The sequence below is a fragment of the Oncorhynchus mykiss genome, chromosome 3 (genome assembly GCF_013265735.2).
Source record: "Oncorhynchus mykiss isolate Arlee chromosome 3, USDA_OmykA_1.1, whole genome shotgun sequence".
In the NCBI taxonomy this organism is placed as follows: domain Eukaryota; kingdom Metazoa; phylum Chordata; class Actinopteri; order Salmoniformes; family Salmonidae; genus Oncorhynchus; species Oncorhynchus mykiss.
In genome coordinates, this window is record NC_048567.1 from 58260118 (window position 1) to 58279799 (window position 19682).

At 43.0% G+C, this 19682-nt stretch overlaps 1 protein-coding gene across 1 annotated transcript in view; it reads left to right on the top strand.

Moving 5' to 3' along the window:
• LOC110504354 (low-density lipoprotein receptor-related protein 1B) overlaps positions 1-19682 on the top strand; it is a 430734-nt gene that overhangs the window by 220261 nt on the left and 190791 nt on the right. Inside the window, exons 14-17 of the mRNA XM_036965026.1 lie at positions 5380-5599; positions 5834-6023; positions 18870-18992; positions 19201-19341. Of these exons, the coding sequence (XP_036820921.1) occupies positions 5380-5599; positions 5834-6023; positions 18870-18992; positions 19201-19341 (674 nt within the window). The remainder of the gene's footprint in view (positions 1-5379; positions 5600-5833; positions 6024-18869; positions 18993-19200; positions 19342-19682) is intronic.

Sequence of the window (19682 nt, forward strand, 5' to 3'; positions counted from 1 at the left end):
AGGCAACTCCATCATTGATGAGACAGAAAAGGCTGTGCAGCCCAGCAGTAACACTCAGAGGATACAAATCCCTTAAGCATGGTTACTAGAGACCACTAGATCATGTCAAATCATTGACCTAACCGCTTTTCAAATATCACAAGTCCATTGGGAATAGCTGAGTAAACCCCTGAAAAGATAATGATGCAAAGCAGGACCTGGTTTCTGATATGGGGATGAAGATGGACTCAAAGATTAAGTGGTGTATGGTGAATTGTGTATGTTTGGATCAATGTTTATGTGGTGTGTCTTCAATTTTGTATGTCCAGTGCTTTCAGAAAGTATTCCCAACCCTTGACTTTTTCCAAATGTTGTTGTGTTACAGCCTGAATTTGAGATTTTGTGTCGTCACTGGCCTGCACTCAATACCCCATAATGTCAAAGGGGAATTATATTTTCAGAACTTTTTACAAATTAAGAAAAACTGAAATGTCTTGCATTTATTTTAACCACTTTGTTATGTTAATAAGTTGCATGTTATGTTAATATATTGCATGGATTCACTCTGTGTGCAAAAATAGTGTGTAACATGATTTTTTAATATCTACCTCATCTCTGTACCCCACACATACAATTATAAGTATTGTCGTGTCTTTGGCTATGCCGGATTAAGTGATATGACATGCTATAAATGTAATTAACTAGAGAGACGGGCACCACAAAATAATATTTATAGAGCTGTTATCTTCCTGAATAAACTCTTAAAGACCTAGTAATATTTTACATCAATAGCAGTCAATATTAATCGTCATCTTAATTCAGTCTCATCTGAAAGTTGTAAATTCTTGGTTATCTGCACGAACCCTGGCTCATAAATTGAATCAGCAATACAAAATTGGGTTTAATTATTTATCTACTAAATACCTAACTAATGACACAGAATTACACATACACATAATTAAATCATAACTTGATTACAAATGACGTCATAAAGGAAAACGTCCCTAGCGGGCGGAACAGGTATGACAGCTTGTTACACAAAAGAAAAGGGCTGGGTTTGAGTGAAAGAGCGGGAAGACTGAGGAACAAAGGGAAGAAGCTGTGCTATCGTAAATACAGTATCTTATGCATTCTAAATTACCGGCCATTTGAAAATGCAATAAATATTTACTCTGAGCTGCGCTTCGGTAGGTTGGTGGTAGATGGAAGGCCGTGTTGCCCAACCGAGTCTTTTGAAAAATGTCTCTGGTTGTCAATTGGATACGTTGTAGTAACGTCATTGGGTGATAGACGGGATACTCTGTCTGTTCCTTCCTAACCCTCGTTTGCATCTGCTGTTGCTAACTCAACGGCTAGGAGGTATCACTTCTGTAGTGAATAAGAGTTCAAAGTTCATACCATTCGCAACCAAAGCTCACGCTGATGTTGGCTTCGTTCTGTAGTTATTATCTGAACCATTCTGACATAGGACCGTCGTCCTACATCCTCGGAACAGGAAGTTATATTGTTGTCAAGGGTTTATATAGGAAGGGAGAGGAGGGCGTGTTTGAAAAGTTTTATAGCCCATGTCCCTTCACAGGGGTGGGCCACTGATTGAGCAGAGCCCGGTCTTATGAAACCCAAATCTCACATTTTAGAAGCTAAAATCACATTTCATCCCATCACGAATAATTTCATATTCAAACATTTAAATTGAACAACAATTCCATGTGAATCCGATAACTCTGATGTGTAGACTTTCAACTGTAGAGTTTGTCATCTTATCATTGATGAGAATGTCTCAGATGACAACCGAACTGACATCATATTCAATAAGTCGGATGTGAATATTCTGGCTTGATATGTTCAATTGGACGCATTACCGGAATATAGTTAATTTCCCCCCACCTTCTGATGTTCCCAGAATCTCTATATTAACCAAGGGTTTTACTGTAACCTCAGTAGGGTAGAGAGAGGAAAAAGGGGGGAAGAGGTATTTATGACTGTCATAAACCTACCCCCCAGGCCAACGTCATAACAGTATGGTACTCCAGTCGAGCAGTGAATTCAAGCATATTCAACCACAAAGACCAGGGAGGTTTATATACATTGAAAATCCCATTTTGAACATGGTTAAGTTATTAATTACACTTTGCATGGTGTATCAACACACCCAGTCACTACAAAGATACAGGTGTCCTTCCTAACTCTGTTTCACCACGAGGCCATTGGTGAGTTTAAAACAGTTACAGAGTTTAATGGCTGTGATAGGAGAAAACACTGAGGATGGATCAACACCATTGTAGTTACGCCACAAAACTAACCTAAATGACAGAGTGAAAAGAATGAAGCCTGTACTGAATAAATATATTCCCGAAACAAACACCCTGTTTGAACAAAAGGCACTAAAGTAAAACTGCAAAAAACTTGGCAACGAGATGTACTTTATGTCCTGAATACAAAGTGTTATGTTTGGGGCAAATCCAACACAACACATCACTGAGTACCACTCTTGATATTTTCAAGCATAGTAGTGGCTGCATCATGCTATGGATATGCTTGTCATCAGGCATGGACTAGGGAGTTTTTTGGGATAAAAAGAAACGGAATAGAGCTAAGCACAGGCAAAAACCTAGAGGAGAACCTGGTTCAGTCTACTTTCCAACAGACACTGGGAGACAAATTAGTTGCTTACCAAGATGACGTTGAATGTTCCTGAGTAGCCTCGTAACATTTTTGACTTAAATCATCTTGAACATCTATGGCAAGACTTGAAAATGGCTGTCTTGCAATGATCAACAACCAACTTGACAGAGCTTGAATAATTAAAAAAATAATAGTGTGTCAATGTTATTCAATCTAGCTGAGCAAAGTTCTTAGAGACTTACCCAGAAAGACTCACAGCTGTAACCACTGCCAAATGTGATTCTAACAGTTGGAACAGTTGGATTCTATCGGTTTGTCACCAAAGCCCCATATACTACCCACCACTGCGACCTGTATGCTCTCGTTGGCTGGCCCTCGCTTCATATTCGTCGCCAAACCCACTTGCGCCTTATCTCAGCTCACTGGTCACGATAGCAGCACCTACCCGTAGCACGCGCTCCAGCAGGTATATCTCACTGGTCACCCCCAAAGCCAATTCCTCCTTTGGATGCCTTTCCTTCCAGTTCTCTGCTGCCAATGACTGGAACGAACTGCAAAAATCACTGAAGCTGGAGACTCATATCTCCCTCACTAACTTTAAGCACCAGCTGTCAGAGCAGCTCACAGATCACTGCACCTGTACATAGCCCATCTGCATTTAGCCCATCCAACAACCTCATCCCCCATACTGTTATTTATTTTATTTATTTTGCTCCTTTGCACCCCAGTATCTCCACCTGCACATCTATCTCTCCAGTGTTTAATTGCTATATTGTAATTATTTCGCCATTATGGCCTATTTATTGCCTTACCTCCCTTATCCTACCTCATTTGCACACACTGTATATAGACTTTTTGTACAGTATTGTTGACTACATGTTTGTTTATTCCATGTGTAACTCTGTGTTGTTGTTTGTGTCTCACTGCTTTGCTTTATCTTGGCCAGGTCGCAGTTGTAAATGAGAACTTGTTCTCAACTAGACTACCTGGTTAAATAAAGGTGAAATAAATACAGTTGAAGTCGGAAGTTTACATACACCTCAGCCAAATATATTTAAACTCTGTTTTTCACAATTCCCGACATTTAATCATAGGCAAAATTCCTTGCCTTTGGTCAGTTAGGATTGCCACTTTATTTTAAGAATGTGAAATGTCAGAATAATAGTAGAGAGAATGATTTATTTCAGCTTTTATTTCTTTCATCACATTCCCAGTGGATCAGAAAATTACAAAAACGTAATTAGTATTTGGTAGCATTGCCTTTAAATTGTTTAACTTGGGTCAAACATTTCGGGTAGCCTTCCACAAGCTTCCGACAATAAGTTGGCCCATTCCTGCTGACAGAGCTGGTGTAACTGAGTCAGGTTTGTAGGCCTCCTTGCTCACACACGCTTTTTCAGTTCTGCCCACACATTTTCTATGGGATTGAGGTTAGAGCTTTGTGATGGCCACTCCAATACCTTGACTTTGTTGTCCTTAAGCCATTTTGCCACAACTTTGGAAGTATGCTTGAGGTCATTGTTCATTTGGAAGACCCATTTGCGACCAAGATTTAACTTCCTGATGTCTTGAGATGTTGCTTCAATATATCCACATAATTTTTCCTCCCTCATGATGCCATCTATTTTGTGAAGTGCACTCGTCCTTTTTGAAGCAAAGCACCCCCAAAACAAGATGCTTCCACCCCCGTGCTTCATGGTTGGGATGGTGTTCTTCGGCTTGCAAGCCTCCCCCTTTTTCCTCCAAACATAACGATGGTCATTATGGCCAAACAGTTCTATTTTTGTTTCATCAGACCAGAGGACTTTTCTCCATGTGCAGCTGCAAACGGTAGTCTGACTTTTTTATGGCGGTTTTGGAGCAGTGGCTTCTTCCTTGCCGAGTGGCCTTTCAGGTTATGTCGTTTTACTGTGGATATAGATACTTTTGTACTTGTTTCCTCCAGCATCTTCACAAGGACCTTTGCTGTTGTTCTGGGACTGATTTGCACTTTTTGCACCAAAGTACGTTCATCTCTAGGAGACAGAACACGTCTCCTTCCTGAGCGGTATGACGGCTGCGTGATCCCATGGTGCTTATACTTCCGTACTATTGTTTGTACAGATGAACGTGGTACCTTCAGGCGTTTGGAAATTGCTCCCAAGGATGAACCAGGCTTGTGGAGGTCTACAATTTTTTCTGAGGTCTTGGCTGATTTCTTTTGATTTTCCCATAATATCAAGCAAATAGGCACAGAGTTTGAAGGTGGGCCTTGAAATACATCCACAGGTACACCTCCAATTGACCTTTAATTATGTCAATTAGCCTATCAGAAGCTTCTAAAGCAATGACATAATTTTCTAGAATTTTCCAAGCTGTTCAAAGGCACAGTCAACTTAGTGTATGTAAACTGGACCCACTGGAATTGTGATACAGTGAATTATAAGTGAAATAATCTGTCTGTAAACAATTGTTGGAAAACTTATTTGTGTCATGCATGAAGTAGATGTCCTAACCGATTTGCCAAAACTGTAGTTTGTTAACAATAAATTTGTGGAGTGGTTGAAAAACGAGTTTTAATGACTCCAAGTGTATGTAAACTTCCGACTTCAACTGTACATATTTTTTTTTAAATTCAGGCGGTACCACAACAAAATATGGAATAAGTTAAGGGGTATGAATATTTCTCAGGCACTGTATGTTTGCAAAACAGATTTAGTCCCCGATTGGTATGGTTCATTGTTAGTTTTTATATTTACTCAATTGTAAGAAATGTATTTTGTTTGTGTATTTCAGTTGGATGTACTGGACGGACTGGGAGGAAGATGAAGTCAATGACAGCATAGGAAGAATAGAAAAAGCGTGGATGGATGGCTCTAACAGACGGATATTTGTCACGTCTAACATGCTGTGGCCCAACGGCCTCACATTGGACCATGGGACCAGCACCATGTACTGGTGTGATGCCTACTACGATCACATAGAGAAGATTCACCTCAATGGCACTGGCAGACAGGTGAGTGGAGCTGGATTCCAGGGGCAAAACTGGTTGAAATGATATCATTACAGACAGATAATGATGTCATTTCAACCAGCTTTGCCTGCTGGGATGTCACCATTATAGTCTTCTAAAATTGCCATATTTATCTCTGCCATTTCTGTGGATTGCCTTACCTCTACTATCTCAGGTCTTTGAGTACTGGTGTACAGGTTGTGTTCTTTGATAACTGGTGTCTGATTTCTCATCCAGGTTGTGTTCAACGGCAAACAGTTGAACCACCCGTTTGGAATTTCTCACTACCGGAACTCCATCTTCTGGACGGAGTACATGAACGCATCTGTTTTCCAGCTGGATCTTACCTCTGGGGACGTTACTCTACTGAGAAGCGAGAGGCCTCCTCTCTTTGGCCTGCGTGTGTACGATGGTCAGAGTCAGCAAGGTTTGTCTGCTTTTACTTCCCCTCAATAAGCCTGACTAACTAGCTACTCTTATTTTCAAATGTCTTTTCACTGTTGTTTTATTTCTTTACTTACCTACACACACACCCACATACCATTTTTTCGCACTTTTGGTTAGAGCCTGTAAGCAAGCATTTCACTGTAAGGTCTACTACACCTGTTGTATTCGGCGCAGGTGACAAATAAACTTGGATTTGATTTGATCACACTACCTCCTTCATACTTCATGGCGGGAACCACACATGCGGAGATCATCCGTTCACCTACTCTGCGTCTGACAAAGACACGGCGGTTGGAACCAAAAATCTCACATTTGAACTCATCAGACCAAAGGACAGAGTTCCACCGGTCTAATGTCTATTGATTGTGTTTCTTGGCACAAGCGAGTCTCTTCTTCCTATTGGTGTCCTTTACTAGTGGTTTCTATGCAGTAATTCAACCATGAAGGCCTGATTCACGCGGTCTCCTCTGAACAGTTGATGTTAAAATGTGTCTGTTACTTGAACTCTGTGAAGCATTTATTTGGGCTGCAATCTAAGGTGAAGTTATTCTAACGAATTTATCCTCTGCAGAAGAGGTACATCTGGGTCTTCCTTTCCTGTGCTGGGCCTCATGAGCCAGTTTCATCATAGCGTTTAATGGTTTTTGCAACTGCACTTAAAGAAACTTTCAAAGTTCTTCAAATTCTCCAGATTGACTGACCTTCATGTTTTAAAGTAATGGGACTGTCGTTTCTCTTTGCTTATTTGAGCTGTTCTTTTCATAATAGGAACTTGGTCTTTTACCAAATAGGGCTATCTTCTGTATACCACCCCTATCTTGTGACAACACAACTGATTGGCTCAAACTCATTAACTTGAAATAAACAGGCACACCTGTTAATTGAAATGCATTCCAGGTGACTACCCCATGAAGCTGGTTGAGAGAATGCCAGAGTGTGCAAAGCTGTCATCAAGGCAAAGGGAGGCTGCTTTGAAGAATCTCAAATATTTTTTGATTTGCTTAACACTTTCTTGGTTACTACATGATTCCATATGTATTATTTCATAGTTTTGATGTCTTCACTATTATTCTACAATGTAGAAAATAGTAAAAATAAAGAAAAACTCTTGAATGAGTAGGCATGTCCAAACTTTTTACTGGTACTGTACATACGATGTGCTGAAGTAGACACGACAGCACGATATGTGACCGACCGCCTCGATTCGCTCCTATGTAGCAAAATTTGAAATTGTGATTTTTACTTAAAAAGTAGAGATTCAGAGCTAGATGATTGTGGACTTCAGGAAAAGGAGCATCGAGCACGTCCCCATTCTCATCGACGGGGCTGTAGTGGAGCAGGTTGAGAGCTTCAAATTCCTTGATGTCCACATCAACAACAAATTAATATGGTCCAAACACACCAAAAAATCTAAAGAAATCAGCCAAGACCTCAGAAAAAGAATTGTATACCTCCAGAAGTCTGGTTCATCCTTGGCAGCAATTTCCAAACACCTGAAGGTACCGCGTTCATCTGTACAAACAGTAGTACGCAAGTATAAACACCATGGGACCACGCAGCCGTCATACCACCCAGGAAAGAGACGCGTTCTGTCTCCTAGAGATGAAAGTACTTTGGTGCGAAAAGTGCAAATCCATCCCAGAACAACAGCAAAGGACCTTGTGAAGGTGCTGGAGGAAACCGGTACAAAAGTATCTATATGCACAGTAAAATGAGTCCTATATTGACATAACCTGAAAGGCCGCTCAGCAAGGAAGAAGCCACTGCTCCAAAACCGCCGTTAAAAAGCCAGACTACGGTTTGCAACTGCACATGGGGACAAAGATTGTACTTTTTGGAGAAATGTCCTCTGGTCTGATGAAACAAAAATTGAACTGTTTGGCCATAATGACCATCGTCATGGTTGGAGGAAAAAGGGAGGCTTGCAAGCCAAAGAACACCATCCCAACTGTAAAGCACGGGGGTGGCAGCATCATGTTGTTTGGGTTCTTTGCTGCAGGAGGGACTGGTGCTCTTCACAAAATAGATGGCATCATGAGGCAGGAAAATTATGTGGATATATTGAAGTTAAAGTTAAAGCTTGGTTGCAAATGGATCTTCCAAATGGACAATGACCCCAAGCATACTTCCAAAGTTGTGGCAAAATGACTTAAGGACAACAAAGTCAAGGTATTGGAGTGGCCACCACAAAGCCTTGACCTCAATCCCATAGAACATTTCTGGGCAGATCTGAAAAGGCGTGTGTGAGCAAGGAGGCTTACAAACCTGACTCAGTTACACCAGCTCTGTCAGCAGGAATGGGCCAAAATTCACCCAACTTATTGTCGGAATCTTGTGGAAGGCTACCCAAAATGTTTGACCCAAGTTAAACAATTTAAAGGCAATGCTACCAAATACTAATTGAGTGTATGTAAACTTCTGACCCACTGGGAATGTGATGAAATAAATTAATAATTCTCTCTGCTTTTATTCTGACATTTCACATTCTGAAAATAAAGTGGTGATCCTAACTGACCTAAGACAGGGAATTGTTACTAGGATTAAATGTCGGGAATTGTGAAAACCTGAGTTTAAATGTATTTGGCTAAGGTGTATGTAAACTTCTGACTTCAACTGTAAGTATTCACACCCTTTACTCAGTACTTTGTTGAAACACCTTTGGCAGCGATTACAGCCTTGAGTCTTCTTGGTTATGACGCTACAAGCTTGGCACCCCTGTATTTGGGGAGTTTCTCCCCTTCTTCTCTGAAAATCCTCTTAAACTATTTCAGGTTTTATGCGGAGCGTTGCTGCACAGCTATTTTCTGGTCTCTCCAGAGATGTTCGATCGGGTTCAAGTCCGGGCTCTGGCTAGGCCACTCAAGGACATTCAGAAACTTGTCCTGGAGCCATTCCTACTTTGTCTTTGCTGTGTGCTTTGGGTTCTTGTCCTTTTGGAAGGTGAACATTCGCCCCAGTCTGGAGCGTGTTTTCGTCAAGGATCTCTCAGTACTTTGCTCCATTCATATTTGCCTTGTCTCCCAGTCCCTGTTGCTGAAAAACATTCCCACAGCATAATGCTGCCACCTCCATGCTTCCCCGTAGGGATGGTGCCAGGTTTCCTCCAGACGTGACGCTTGGTATTCAGAGAAAGATTTCAATCTTGGTTTCATCAGAGCAGAGAATCTTGTTTCTCATGGTCTGAGAGGCTTTAGATGCCTTTTTGGCAAACTCCAACTGGGCTCTCATGTGCCTTATACTGAGGAGTGGCTCCCGTCTGGCCAATCTACCACAAAGGCCTGATTGGTGGAGTGCTGCAGAGATGGTTGTCCTTCTGGAATGTTCTCCCATATTCACAGAGGAACACTGGAGCTCTGTCAGAGTGACCATCATGTTCTTGGTCACCTCCCTGACCAAGGCCCTTCTCCCCTGATTGCTCAGTTTGGCCAGGCGTCCAACTCTAGCAAAAGTCTTGGTGGTTCCAAACTTCTTTCATTTAAGAATGATGGAGTCCACTGTATTCTTGAGGACCTTCGATGCTGCAGAAATGTGTTGGTATCCGTCCCCAGATCTGTGCATCTACGGACAATTCCTTAGGCCTCATGGCTTGGTTTTTGCTCTGACGTGCACTGTCAACTGAGGGACCTAATATAAACAGGTGTGTGTCTTTCCAAATCATGTCCAAGCATTTGAATTTACCGTAGGTGGACTCCAATCAAGTTGTAGAAACATCTGATCAATGGATGATCAATGGAAACAGGATGCACCTGAGCTCAATTTCGAGTCTCATTGCAAAGGGTCTACATATCTATGTACATAAGTTTTTCTGTTTTTTTTAATACATTTGCAAACATTTCTGAAAAACCTGTTTGAGCTTTGTCATGATAGGGTATTGTGTGTAGATTGTTGAGGATTTGTTTTTATTTATTCCATTTTAGAACATGGCTGTAACAAAATGTGGAAAAATTCAAGGGGTCTGAATACTTTTTCTGTCAATGGTTGTGGTTACTTGCGTAACATCGTTGCAATATCGAAAACAGAAAGTGTCCAGATAAAAATATTTTATCAAATTTTACCAGTATTAGGTGACACTTACCCGAGACACTTGTCTACATTGATGGATCATGTGAAGGAAACGCCCCCCCCCCCCCCCCCCCCCCCCCAGCCACATCTAGCTAAGTGGATGGGTCACTATTGTCTAGATATGTACACATGTTCATGAAACACAATAGATGGCCGTAATCACCCCAGACACACCTGGCTAATTTGATGGGTCATGTAATAATACGGCCGAAGTGGAGTCTTTTATTTAGACATGTAGCTAGCTAAACAATGACCCGGCATGATCCCAACTCATACTACTACCAACACAAATATTGTCATAGCTGTACATTAATTTGCAGGTAGCTAAAGCGAACAAACTATGTTCAATGTTATCTAGCTAACATTAGGCTATAACTAGCAATGCAAATGGATTCTGATTCGAATAATATTGCTACACAGTTAATACACTGCTAGCTAGTGAGCGAGTAAGCTAACGTTTGCTAGCTAACTAACAGTATGCTTTAACTAGCAATAAAAAACAACTAGGCTTGTAATTTAACCATTTTATTCGTATTTGTGGATGAAATACAAGTTTGTTATTAAGGCATATGAAAGTTCACATGTTCAAGAAGGCATTTCTGTCAAAAAACACGTTTTGATAAACAAATGTTTACGTTCAAATGCCGTTCCTGTGAATTAGTGATGTGAGACATACGTCTAGTTTCCTTCTAACAAGTCACATAAACAGACAATTATAATGATAACGTAATAAGGCACTTACTTTTTAGTAACGCACACATGCCCAAAGCTATCATTAGTAGTTAAGGCAATACGAACGCAAGCGGGAAAATGTGCCAGGGAGTTTAACGATTGTACTTGGGCTCTCTTATTAAAGAGAGAAGTTTGTCCGGCTCAGTAACACCTTAAACTTACATTGTCCGCAACAGTAAAATGGGCTAATTCTATGTGAATTTATGAGGCGGAACTGTTGTTAGAAAATAAAACTTTTTAGAAAATAATTTGAAATTGACAAGTTGAAACATAGCTTATAGATAATTAGCAGGCAGTGTGGGTTAACTGTTCTGTTACGTAACAATCACATTTTGGAACAGTGAATGCATTCTAACATCACACTCGTAATGGGCGACCGTTAGAGATCATTTGGAACTCACACGTGACAAGGTTTTAAGCTCATTTTTACTCCTGAATTTATTTAGGCTTGCCATAACAAAGGGGTGACTTACTGACTCAAGACATTTCAGCTTTTCATTATTAATTAATTGGTAACATTTTTGAAAAACACAAGTCTACTTTGACATTATGGGGTATTTTGTGTAGTGACATTTCATGGCTTGCGTAAGATGTTACATAAATTGACAGTGGCAGCAATTTTACTTTGATTTCTACTCTATGGAAATGAAAGACTGACTCAACATAGTGCTGCCTGCTGTCTGTGTGGTGGATGATGATATGTTCCTGTTGTGGGTAGATTCATAGATAAAAGAAGAGAGAGATGCATCATGCAGTTGGTTGATGGTGCAGAACTGTAGGTTCTCACAACCAGGTTCGGTCCTGCCCGTTCTGCCAACCTAGGTGAGACCAAAAAAATGACCACCCTCCTATACCCCCACAAAACTAGAATAGTCTAAAATAGTTATTTTCCAGATTTTAAAGTTAGGCTCATTTTAGGTTCTGAAAAGTGAAAATACTTAGTTCTGAATGAAAGTTGAAATTACGAAATTTACAGACACTGAAAATATGTATCTTTTGGGAATTGATTATATGGCTGAATTTCAACTGCACATACTGTACATTCTCAATTAAGTAAGCGTTACATCACAATAATTATTTTTTTCACCATTTAATATATGAAAGAGGAGCTAACTGAATATTGCAACAGAATATGTATCCCTTTATCTGGCACACCAAGAAAAAAATATCATATAAGTATTTTTCAGAAAAATATTTATATTTAGCCTTAATATAGGCATAAATTAATTGTCTTTATTTGCATACATTTAAATGTGATAGACAACTCATCACAAACATCTCATCTCAACCAGCTGGTTGAGTTGCCCAATTAGGATAAACAAATGTTGTATTGGAATTTGCATAGACTTTTTACATCATAAAAAAATATATACATTAATTAACATGAATGTCTGCTTCAGTTACTGATAATGGAAGACAAGCCAGGTTAAATGAGGACTGATATGAAATATGAATAAAATATGATACATTTGTGTGTCAAAATATGAATTTTCAAATACATGTAAAGTAACGTGTTTAACTGTTTATATTTCTTATAAACTGGGTTGTTTGAGCCCACAATTCTGATTGTCTTACAGCCATGGTATATCAGACCGTATACCAAGGGTAAGACTAAACATTTATTTTTACTGCTCAAACTACTTTGGTAACCAGCTTATAATAGCAATAAGGTACCTTAGAGATTTGTGGTATTGGCCATATACCACACCCCCTCGGGCCTTAATGCTTAATTATACCATGGCGTTGTTGAATCGTCATTTTTGATTGGCTTGAAGGGAATTCTAGAGCGTGCATTATTTCCCTATAATGCACAGTATATCAGGAGGTAGAATTCAATAGCTATAGTTAATTCTTACATGTTTTATGTTTGATCTGCTTTTGAACGAAAAAGTTTAATTGAAAACATTATGGGTGTAACAGTATAACTGTAGACCGTCCCCTCGCCCATACCCGGGAGCGAACCAGGGACCCTCTGCACACTCCACAAAAGCCGCGGCCCTTGCAGAGCAAGGGGAACTACTACTTCAAGGTCTCAGAGCAAGTGACGTCACCGATTGAAACGCTATTTAGCGCGCACCGCTAACTAAGCTAGCCGTTTCACATCCGTTACATGGGCATTGTTGAATTCGATTTTCCAAATAGCATGCTAGGACTGATGGTTTAGTTAGCCAAACTGGCAAGTCTGTTTGTTTGGTTACCAAGGCAACGACGGTAGCTATTTAGTAATCTTGCTAGCTACTTCAGTGGATGTTGAACATTTCTACTTGCAAATGAACACATTTCCAGTGGCAAATTTGTTAAATTATAGCCATGGTATAGGGATAATCAACTCGGGTCTCTATGCATTCTCTAAAATAACGCACCTCCATGGAAGGTTAGTCCCACTCCGCTAGCGCACACACCTTCCACGTCGTTCATTATTTTCCATAGAACGCATAGCCTCTTGTTGATGTTGATTATCCCTTACATATGCCTGTAAAATGACTTGTACTGAATAATGATATGAAACATATTAAAGATAACAGGCAGACAGTAAATACTGATATGAATATGAAAATATGTTTCCTATTTGCACAGACAAAAAAAAATCACATAACATAACAATATTTATCCATTGTTCATAATAGCTAGCTTTGACTAAATTGCATTGAGCATATTTCCTAAAATGATAAATAATAACATTTTCATAATTGTATAATTCCAAAATGATGTTTTAGAGGTCAACAACATTTTACAGAGTTGTAATTTCCCATTTTACACACAATTAGTGAAAATGTGTGATTAAGGAGTTTCGGTTTTGCTAACATTCACTTCCTGGTTTTCAATCATTTTTGAATGTTTATTTATTTTATTTGTTTTAACCTTTATGTTTTACAATGTCTGTTTACAATGTTTGCCTACATCAATATCTGTTTAAAAAATAAAGGAGTCCAATAATGAAAACCACATGATAATTTTACTAAATGGCATTGGTTAAGATTATAAAATAAATTTGTGATTGGTTCAGATTTGGTCCGGAAATCAAGTCCGGTCCGGACTGCACCAATAAAATGAAGAGAAAAAAAGATGTCTGCTAGACGTCGCCGTTAGTCTGTGTTTCCTGCTAGACGTCGCCATTAGTCTGTGTTTACCCTTCCTACAGTAGGGTTTCACAGACTCATCATCAAGCAAAAAAACTGTCGGCTAGGACCGAGTTTGGGCAACCCTGGTCTACAGTGACAACCCGAAATATAATTTTATGAATGCCCATCCATGTGGTAGGCCTACCGTTTGTAAAACATCAGTTGCATAGGCTTTGTTAGTCCTGATTCCTGTGACTAATGATTTTGGCTATTTAAGCTCTGAATATCAACTACCCAACTTTTTTTTAATCTCCAATTTATGTCCAACTTTATCAGGATATATCCTGAACTTATTTGCAATGAGAATCAATGTGTTTACACAGCGGGAAATGCATAAGTATATTATTTTTCACTGTGACTGTAACGATTCTCTTCTTGTGAAGTAGAGGCGGACCAAAGCGCAGCGTGGTGGTTGTTCATTGTATTTATTGACGACACTATACATGAACAAACTAACGGAAAAAAACAAGAAACGTGAGAACTCAAAACAGCCCTGTCTGGTGCAAACACAAAAACAGGAACAATCACCCACAAACACACAGTGAAACCCAGGCTACCTAAATATGGTTCCCAATCAGAGACAATGACGAACACCTGCCTCTGATTGAGAACCATATCAGGCCGAACATAGAACTAGACCAAAACATAGAAAAACAAACATAGACTGCCCACCCAACTCACGCCCTGACCATACTAAATAAATACAAAAACAAAGGAAATAGAGGTCAGAACGTGACAGTACCCCCCCCCAAAGGTGCGGACTCCGGCCGCAAAACCTTGACCTATAGGGGAGGGTCTGGGTGGGCGTCTGTCCGCGGTGGCGGCTCTGGCGCGGGACGCGGACCCCACTTCGCCATTGTCTCAGTCCGCCTTATTGTCCGCCTCCGTGGCTTACTCACCATGCCCACCCCTCTCAATGACCCCACTGGACAGAGGGGCTGCTTGGGACAGAGGGGCAGCTTCTCGGGACAGAGGGACAGCTGCTCGGGACAGAGGGACAGCTGCTCGGGACAGAGGGACAGCTGCTCGGGACAGAGGGACAGCTGCTCGGGACAGAGGGACAGCTGCTCGGGACAGAGGGACAGCTGCTCGGGACAGAGGGACAGCTGCTCGGGGCGGAGGGACAGCTGCTCCGGGCGGAGGGGCTCTAGCGGCCCCTGGCTGACTGGCGGCACTGGCGGCCCCTGGCTGACTGGCGGCCCCTGGCTGACTGGCGGCACTGGCGGCCCCTGGTTGACTGGCGGCGCTGGCGCTGGGCTGACTGGCGGCACTGGTGGCCCCTGGTTGACTGGCGGCACTGGCGGCCCCTGGCTGACTGGCGGCACTGGCGGCCCCTGGCTGACTGGCGGCACTGGCGGCCCCTGGCTGACGGGCGGCATTGGCGGCTCCTGGCAGACGGGCGGCACTGGCGGCGCTTGGCAGACGGGCGGCACTGGCGGCGCTGGGCAGACGGGCGGCGCTGGCGGCGCTGGGCAGACGGGCGGCGCTGGCGGCGCTGGGCAGACGGGAAGCTCCGATGGCGCCGGGCAGACGCAAAGCTCTGGCAGAGGCGCCGGGCAGACGGGAAGCTCCGGCAGAGGCGCCGGACAGGCGGGAGGCTCCGGCAGAGGCGCCGGACAGGCGGGAGGCTCCGGCAGAGGCGCCGGACAGGCGGGAGGCTCCGGCAGCGGCGCCGGACAGGCGGGAGGCTCCGGCAGAGGCGCCGGACAGGCGGGAGGCTCCGGCAGAGGCGCCGGACAGGCGGGAGGCTCCGGCAGAGGCGCCGGACAGGCGGGAGGCTCCGGCAGAGGCGCCGGACAGGCGGGAGGCTCCGGCAGAGGCGCCGGAGAGGCGGGAGGCTCCGGCAGAGCTGGAGAGGAGGAAGGCTCTGGACGGATGGGCCGGAGAGACAGCCTGGTACGGGGAGCTGCCACCGGAGGGCTGGGGTGTGGAGGTGGTGACGGATAGACCGGGCCGTGCAGGCGCACTGGAGCTCTTGAGCACCGAGCCTGCCCAACCTTACCCGGTTGAATGGTCCCGGTCGCCCTGCCAGTGCGGCGAGGTGGAATAGCCCGCACTGGGCTATGCAGGCGAACCGGGGACACCGTGCGCAAGGCTGGTGCCATGTAAGCCGGCCCAAGGAGACGCACTGGAGACCAGATGCGTAGAGCCGGCTTCATGGCACTTGGCTCGATGCCCACTCTAGCCCGGCCGATACGCGGAGCTGGAATGTACCGCACCGGGCTGTGCACCCGCACTGGGGACACCGTGCGCTCCACAGCATAACACGGTGCCTGCCCGGTCTCTCTAGCCCCCCGGTAACCACAGGAAGTTGGCTCAGGTCTCCTACCTGGCGTAGCCATACTCCCTGTTAGCCCCCCCCCAAGAAATTTTTGGGGCTGACTCCCGGGCTTCCATCCACGACGCCGCGCTGCCTCCTCGTACCAGCGCCTCTCCGCTTTCGCCGCCTCCCGTTCTTCCTTGGGGCGGCGATATTCTCCTGGCTGAGCCCAAGGTCCTTTACCGTCTAATTCGTCCTCCCATGTCCATACCTCCTCGCGCTGCTCCTGCTGCTGCTTTCTCCTTTGCCCATTACCACACCGCTTGGTCCTGTTGTGGTGGGTGATTCTGTAACGATTCTCTTCTTGTGAAGTAGAGGCGGACCAAAGCGCAGCGTGGTGGTTGTTCATTGTATTTATTGACGACACTATACATGAACAAACTAACGGAAAAAAACAAGAAACATGAGAACTCAAAACAGCCCTGTCTGGTGCAAACACAAAAACAGGAACAATCACCCACAAACACACAGTGAAACCCAGGCTACCTAAATATGGTTCCCAATCAGAGACAATGACGAACACCTGCCTCTGATTGAGAACCATATCAGGCCGAACATAGAACTAGACCAAAACATAGAAAAACAAACATAGACTGCCCACCCAACTCACGCCCTGACCATACTAAATAAATACAAAAACAAAGGAAATAGAGGTCAGAACGTGACAGTGACCATCAATTTAAGGATACAAACTTGAAACCATTGCTTGCTGTTTGGGGTTTTAGGCTGGCTTTCTGTATAACCACTTTGTGACATCTGCTGATGTAAAAACGGATCTATAAATACATTTGATTTGAAATCTCTGATTATCATGACAATTTAGCCCACGGGGTGAAACTCCTGGACAGCACTTGAGAGTCACCTGATTTTCCATTTCATATTGTCCATTTAACTTTGACCGGTTCTGTTTTTAGGATATGGTGTCATATTCACATCGAAGCTCCTTTTTGATTTGATTGGGCGCGGTTTACGTTAGGCGCCATTTAGGTTAGGGTATTTGATCGGCGAAGCGTGTATGATGTAAAATGTGACAATTTCATAAGTTTGATCTTCAGTCTATAGGCTACAGAAAATGGCACATACTCTTTCTACCATAAGCTATAGTCTACATGATTGCTGTTAGATATTTTCTTACGGAACGTTGGTAGAGCGCCGCAGCGGTGTCTCCAACAGCACCCTGGTGCACTGGATAAGCGAAATATTTTGTGTCCCTGCCTTTGACAAAGTGGGCACTCTTTATCACGGGGCGGCATCAGCGCTCACCTAAATAGCCTATATTCTGTACCACTGGGTGAGAGAAATTGTAATTGTTTTCGGGAAAAAGTTATGTGAGGTTTTATGTGTTGTTGGAGGTGCGTCTTGGTCAGTTGAGCTCGGAATATACCGCCCTCGCCAATCTGCCGCCTGGCTAATAGGCGGGCCAGCCCTGCTCACAGCAGGTAGAACCCTTGTTATCCCGCCGAAGCGTCGGTGAATCACTGTTTAGTGTTCCCGACTGTGTACACGTGGAGCAAGGGGAAGCGTGATTACTGTCACCTCCTCTCAGAAACAGAGAAAGTACCAACACTAATTATCTACTTGGTAATCAATTGATTAAGATAAGGGGCATTTTGAGATTATTCACTGCTTGTGGGTTTTTCATTTGTGTAATAATTTCTATTGTTTCACATCAAAATAATATCAAATCAAATGTATTTATATAGCCCTTCGTACATCAGCTGATATCTCAAAGTGCTGTACAGAAACCCAGCCTAAAACCCCAATCAGCAAGCAATGCAGGTGTAGAAGCACGGTGGGGCTAGGAAAAACTCCCTAGAAAGGCCAAAACCTAGGAAGAAACCTAGAGAGGAACCAGGCTTTGTGGGGTGGCCAGTCCTCTTCTGGCTCTTCTGGGGTGGCCAGTCCTCTTAATACAGTTTGTTAGAGTGGTGTAGGAGTGTGGTATGCCAAGGATGTGATGCAGAGAAAGAGTGATGGAGAATACAGCTGGCAGTGTGAGTTCTAATTCTCAGCATGGGGGAAAGAAGAATTTCGCTGGCCATTCCTCCAAAACTCATGTCACCAAAGAGATTAATTGTCCCTGCTGTCCTCTGAGTATTACTGATTGGCTCTCACAAAACAGAAACCTTTATCTCATTGGCTCAGGAATTGCCTTTGGACCTTACACTAAACAAAACCAACAATGGACTCCATGCCTCAACTTTATAAGTGACAGTTTCTTCACACAAAGACAGTTTCTTCTCTCTTGAGAACGGTTGGCTTTGTCCTAAAAGACAAATTATTTTCCTGAAAGAATAAAAATGTCAAATGGCTCCTCTCCACAATGTCCCCAATAATTCATTTGACGTGTGGTTATAGATGATGTGGCACCCACCTGGCACATCCTTCTCAAACAGGAAATGGCTTTTGTATTAAGGATATATTTTATGTGTATTTCTTCACAGTTCACATTGACCTTGTTGTTCCGTTGTTCATAGAGAGAGATACGACGACAGACGGAACATCAAAAGAGAAACATGACAAAATACAATAATAATGCTTTAGAATAATATGATTTCCTGTAAATAATGGTACTACTCTGTAATTCCAGGTGACAATGCATGCAGAGTGAATTATGGGGGATGCGGTACCCTCTGCCTCTCTATCCCAGGGGGCCGAGTGTGTGCCTGTGCTGACAACCAGCTCCTGGAGAAGAACAATGTCACCTGCTTAGGTACAGTAGAACCATGAAGTGAATTAGCCAGAGTAGTACAATTGCACTGTAGACAAGCTAAGAAATGAACATGGTTTTCTCTCACAAATATTTTGTGATTATTTTGTATGCTTGACTTTTCAATGGAATTAATTCCACTGTGGTTTAATTTGGCTCAAGTCTGTTTCTGATATTAAAGTCCTTTTCTCTGTTATGTCTGTTAATTAAGTGTCATCAGGGGGGGTGGAGCCACAGCTCTGTAAGAGCGATGAGTTTCAGTGTCGTAACCATCGCTGTATCCGTGCATCATGGAAGTGTGACGGAGATGATGACTGTCTGGATGGAAGTGACGAGGAGCCCCATAACTGCTGTATGTATTTATCTGTCTGTTGTCTCTGTCCCGCACACACACACACACACACACACACACAAACATTCACACACACCACTTACCATATAAGTTGGTCCTTTCTTGCTATCAACTTTTATCTTGCAAAATGTCATTGATACTGTATGATTCAAAGCTGGTGAATATTGCCCACTCCTCTCCTTTCTTCCCCATCTATTTTCCTCAGAAGAGAATTGGCTGTTGATTGAATCAATAAGATAAACACCATGTTAGACGCTTGGATGCTGACTCATTTCTCACTATGAAATATACTATAATGTAATCTTCTGCCAGAATGATCAGATTTGCAAAATCTATTATCT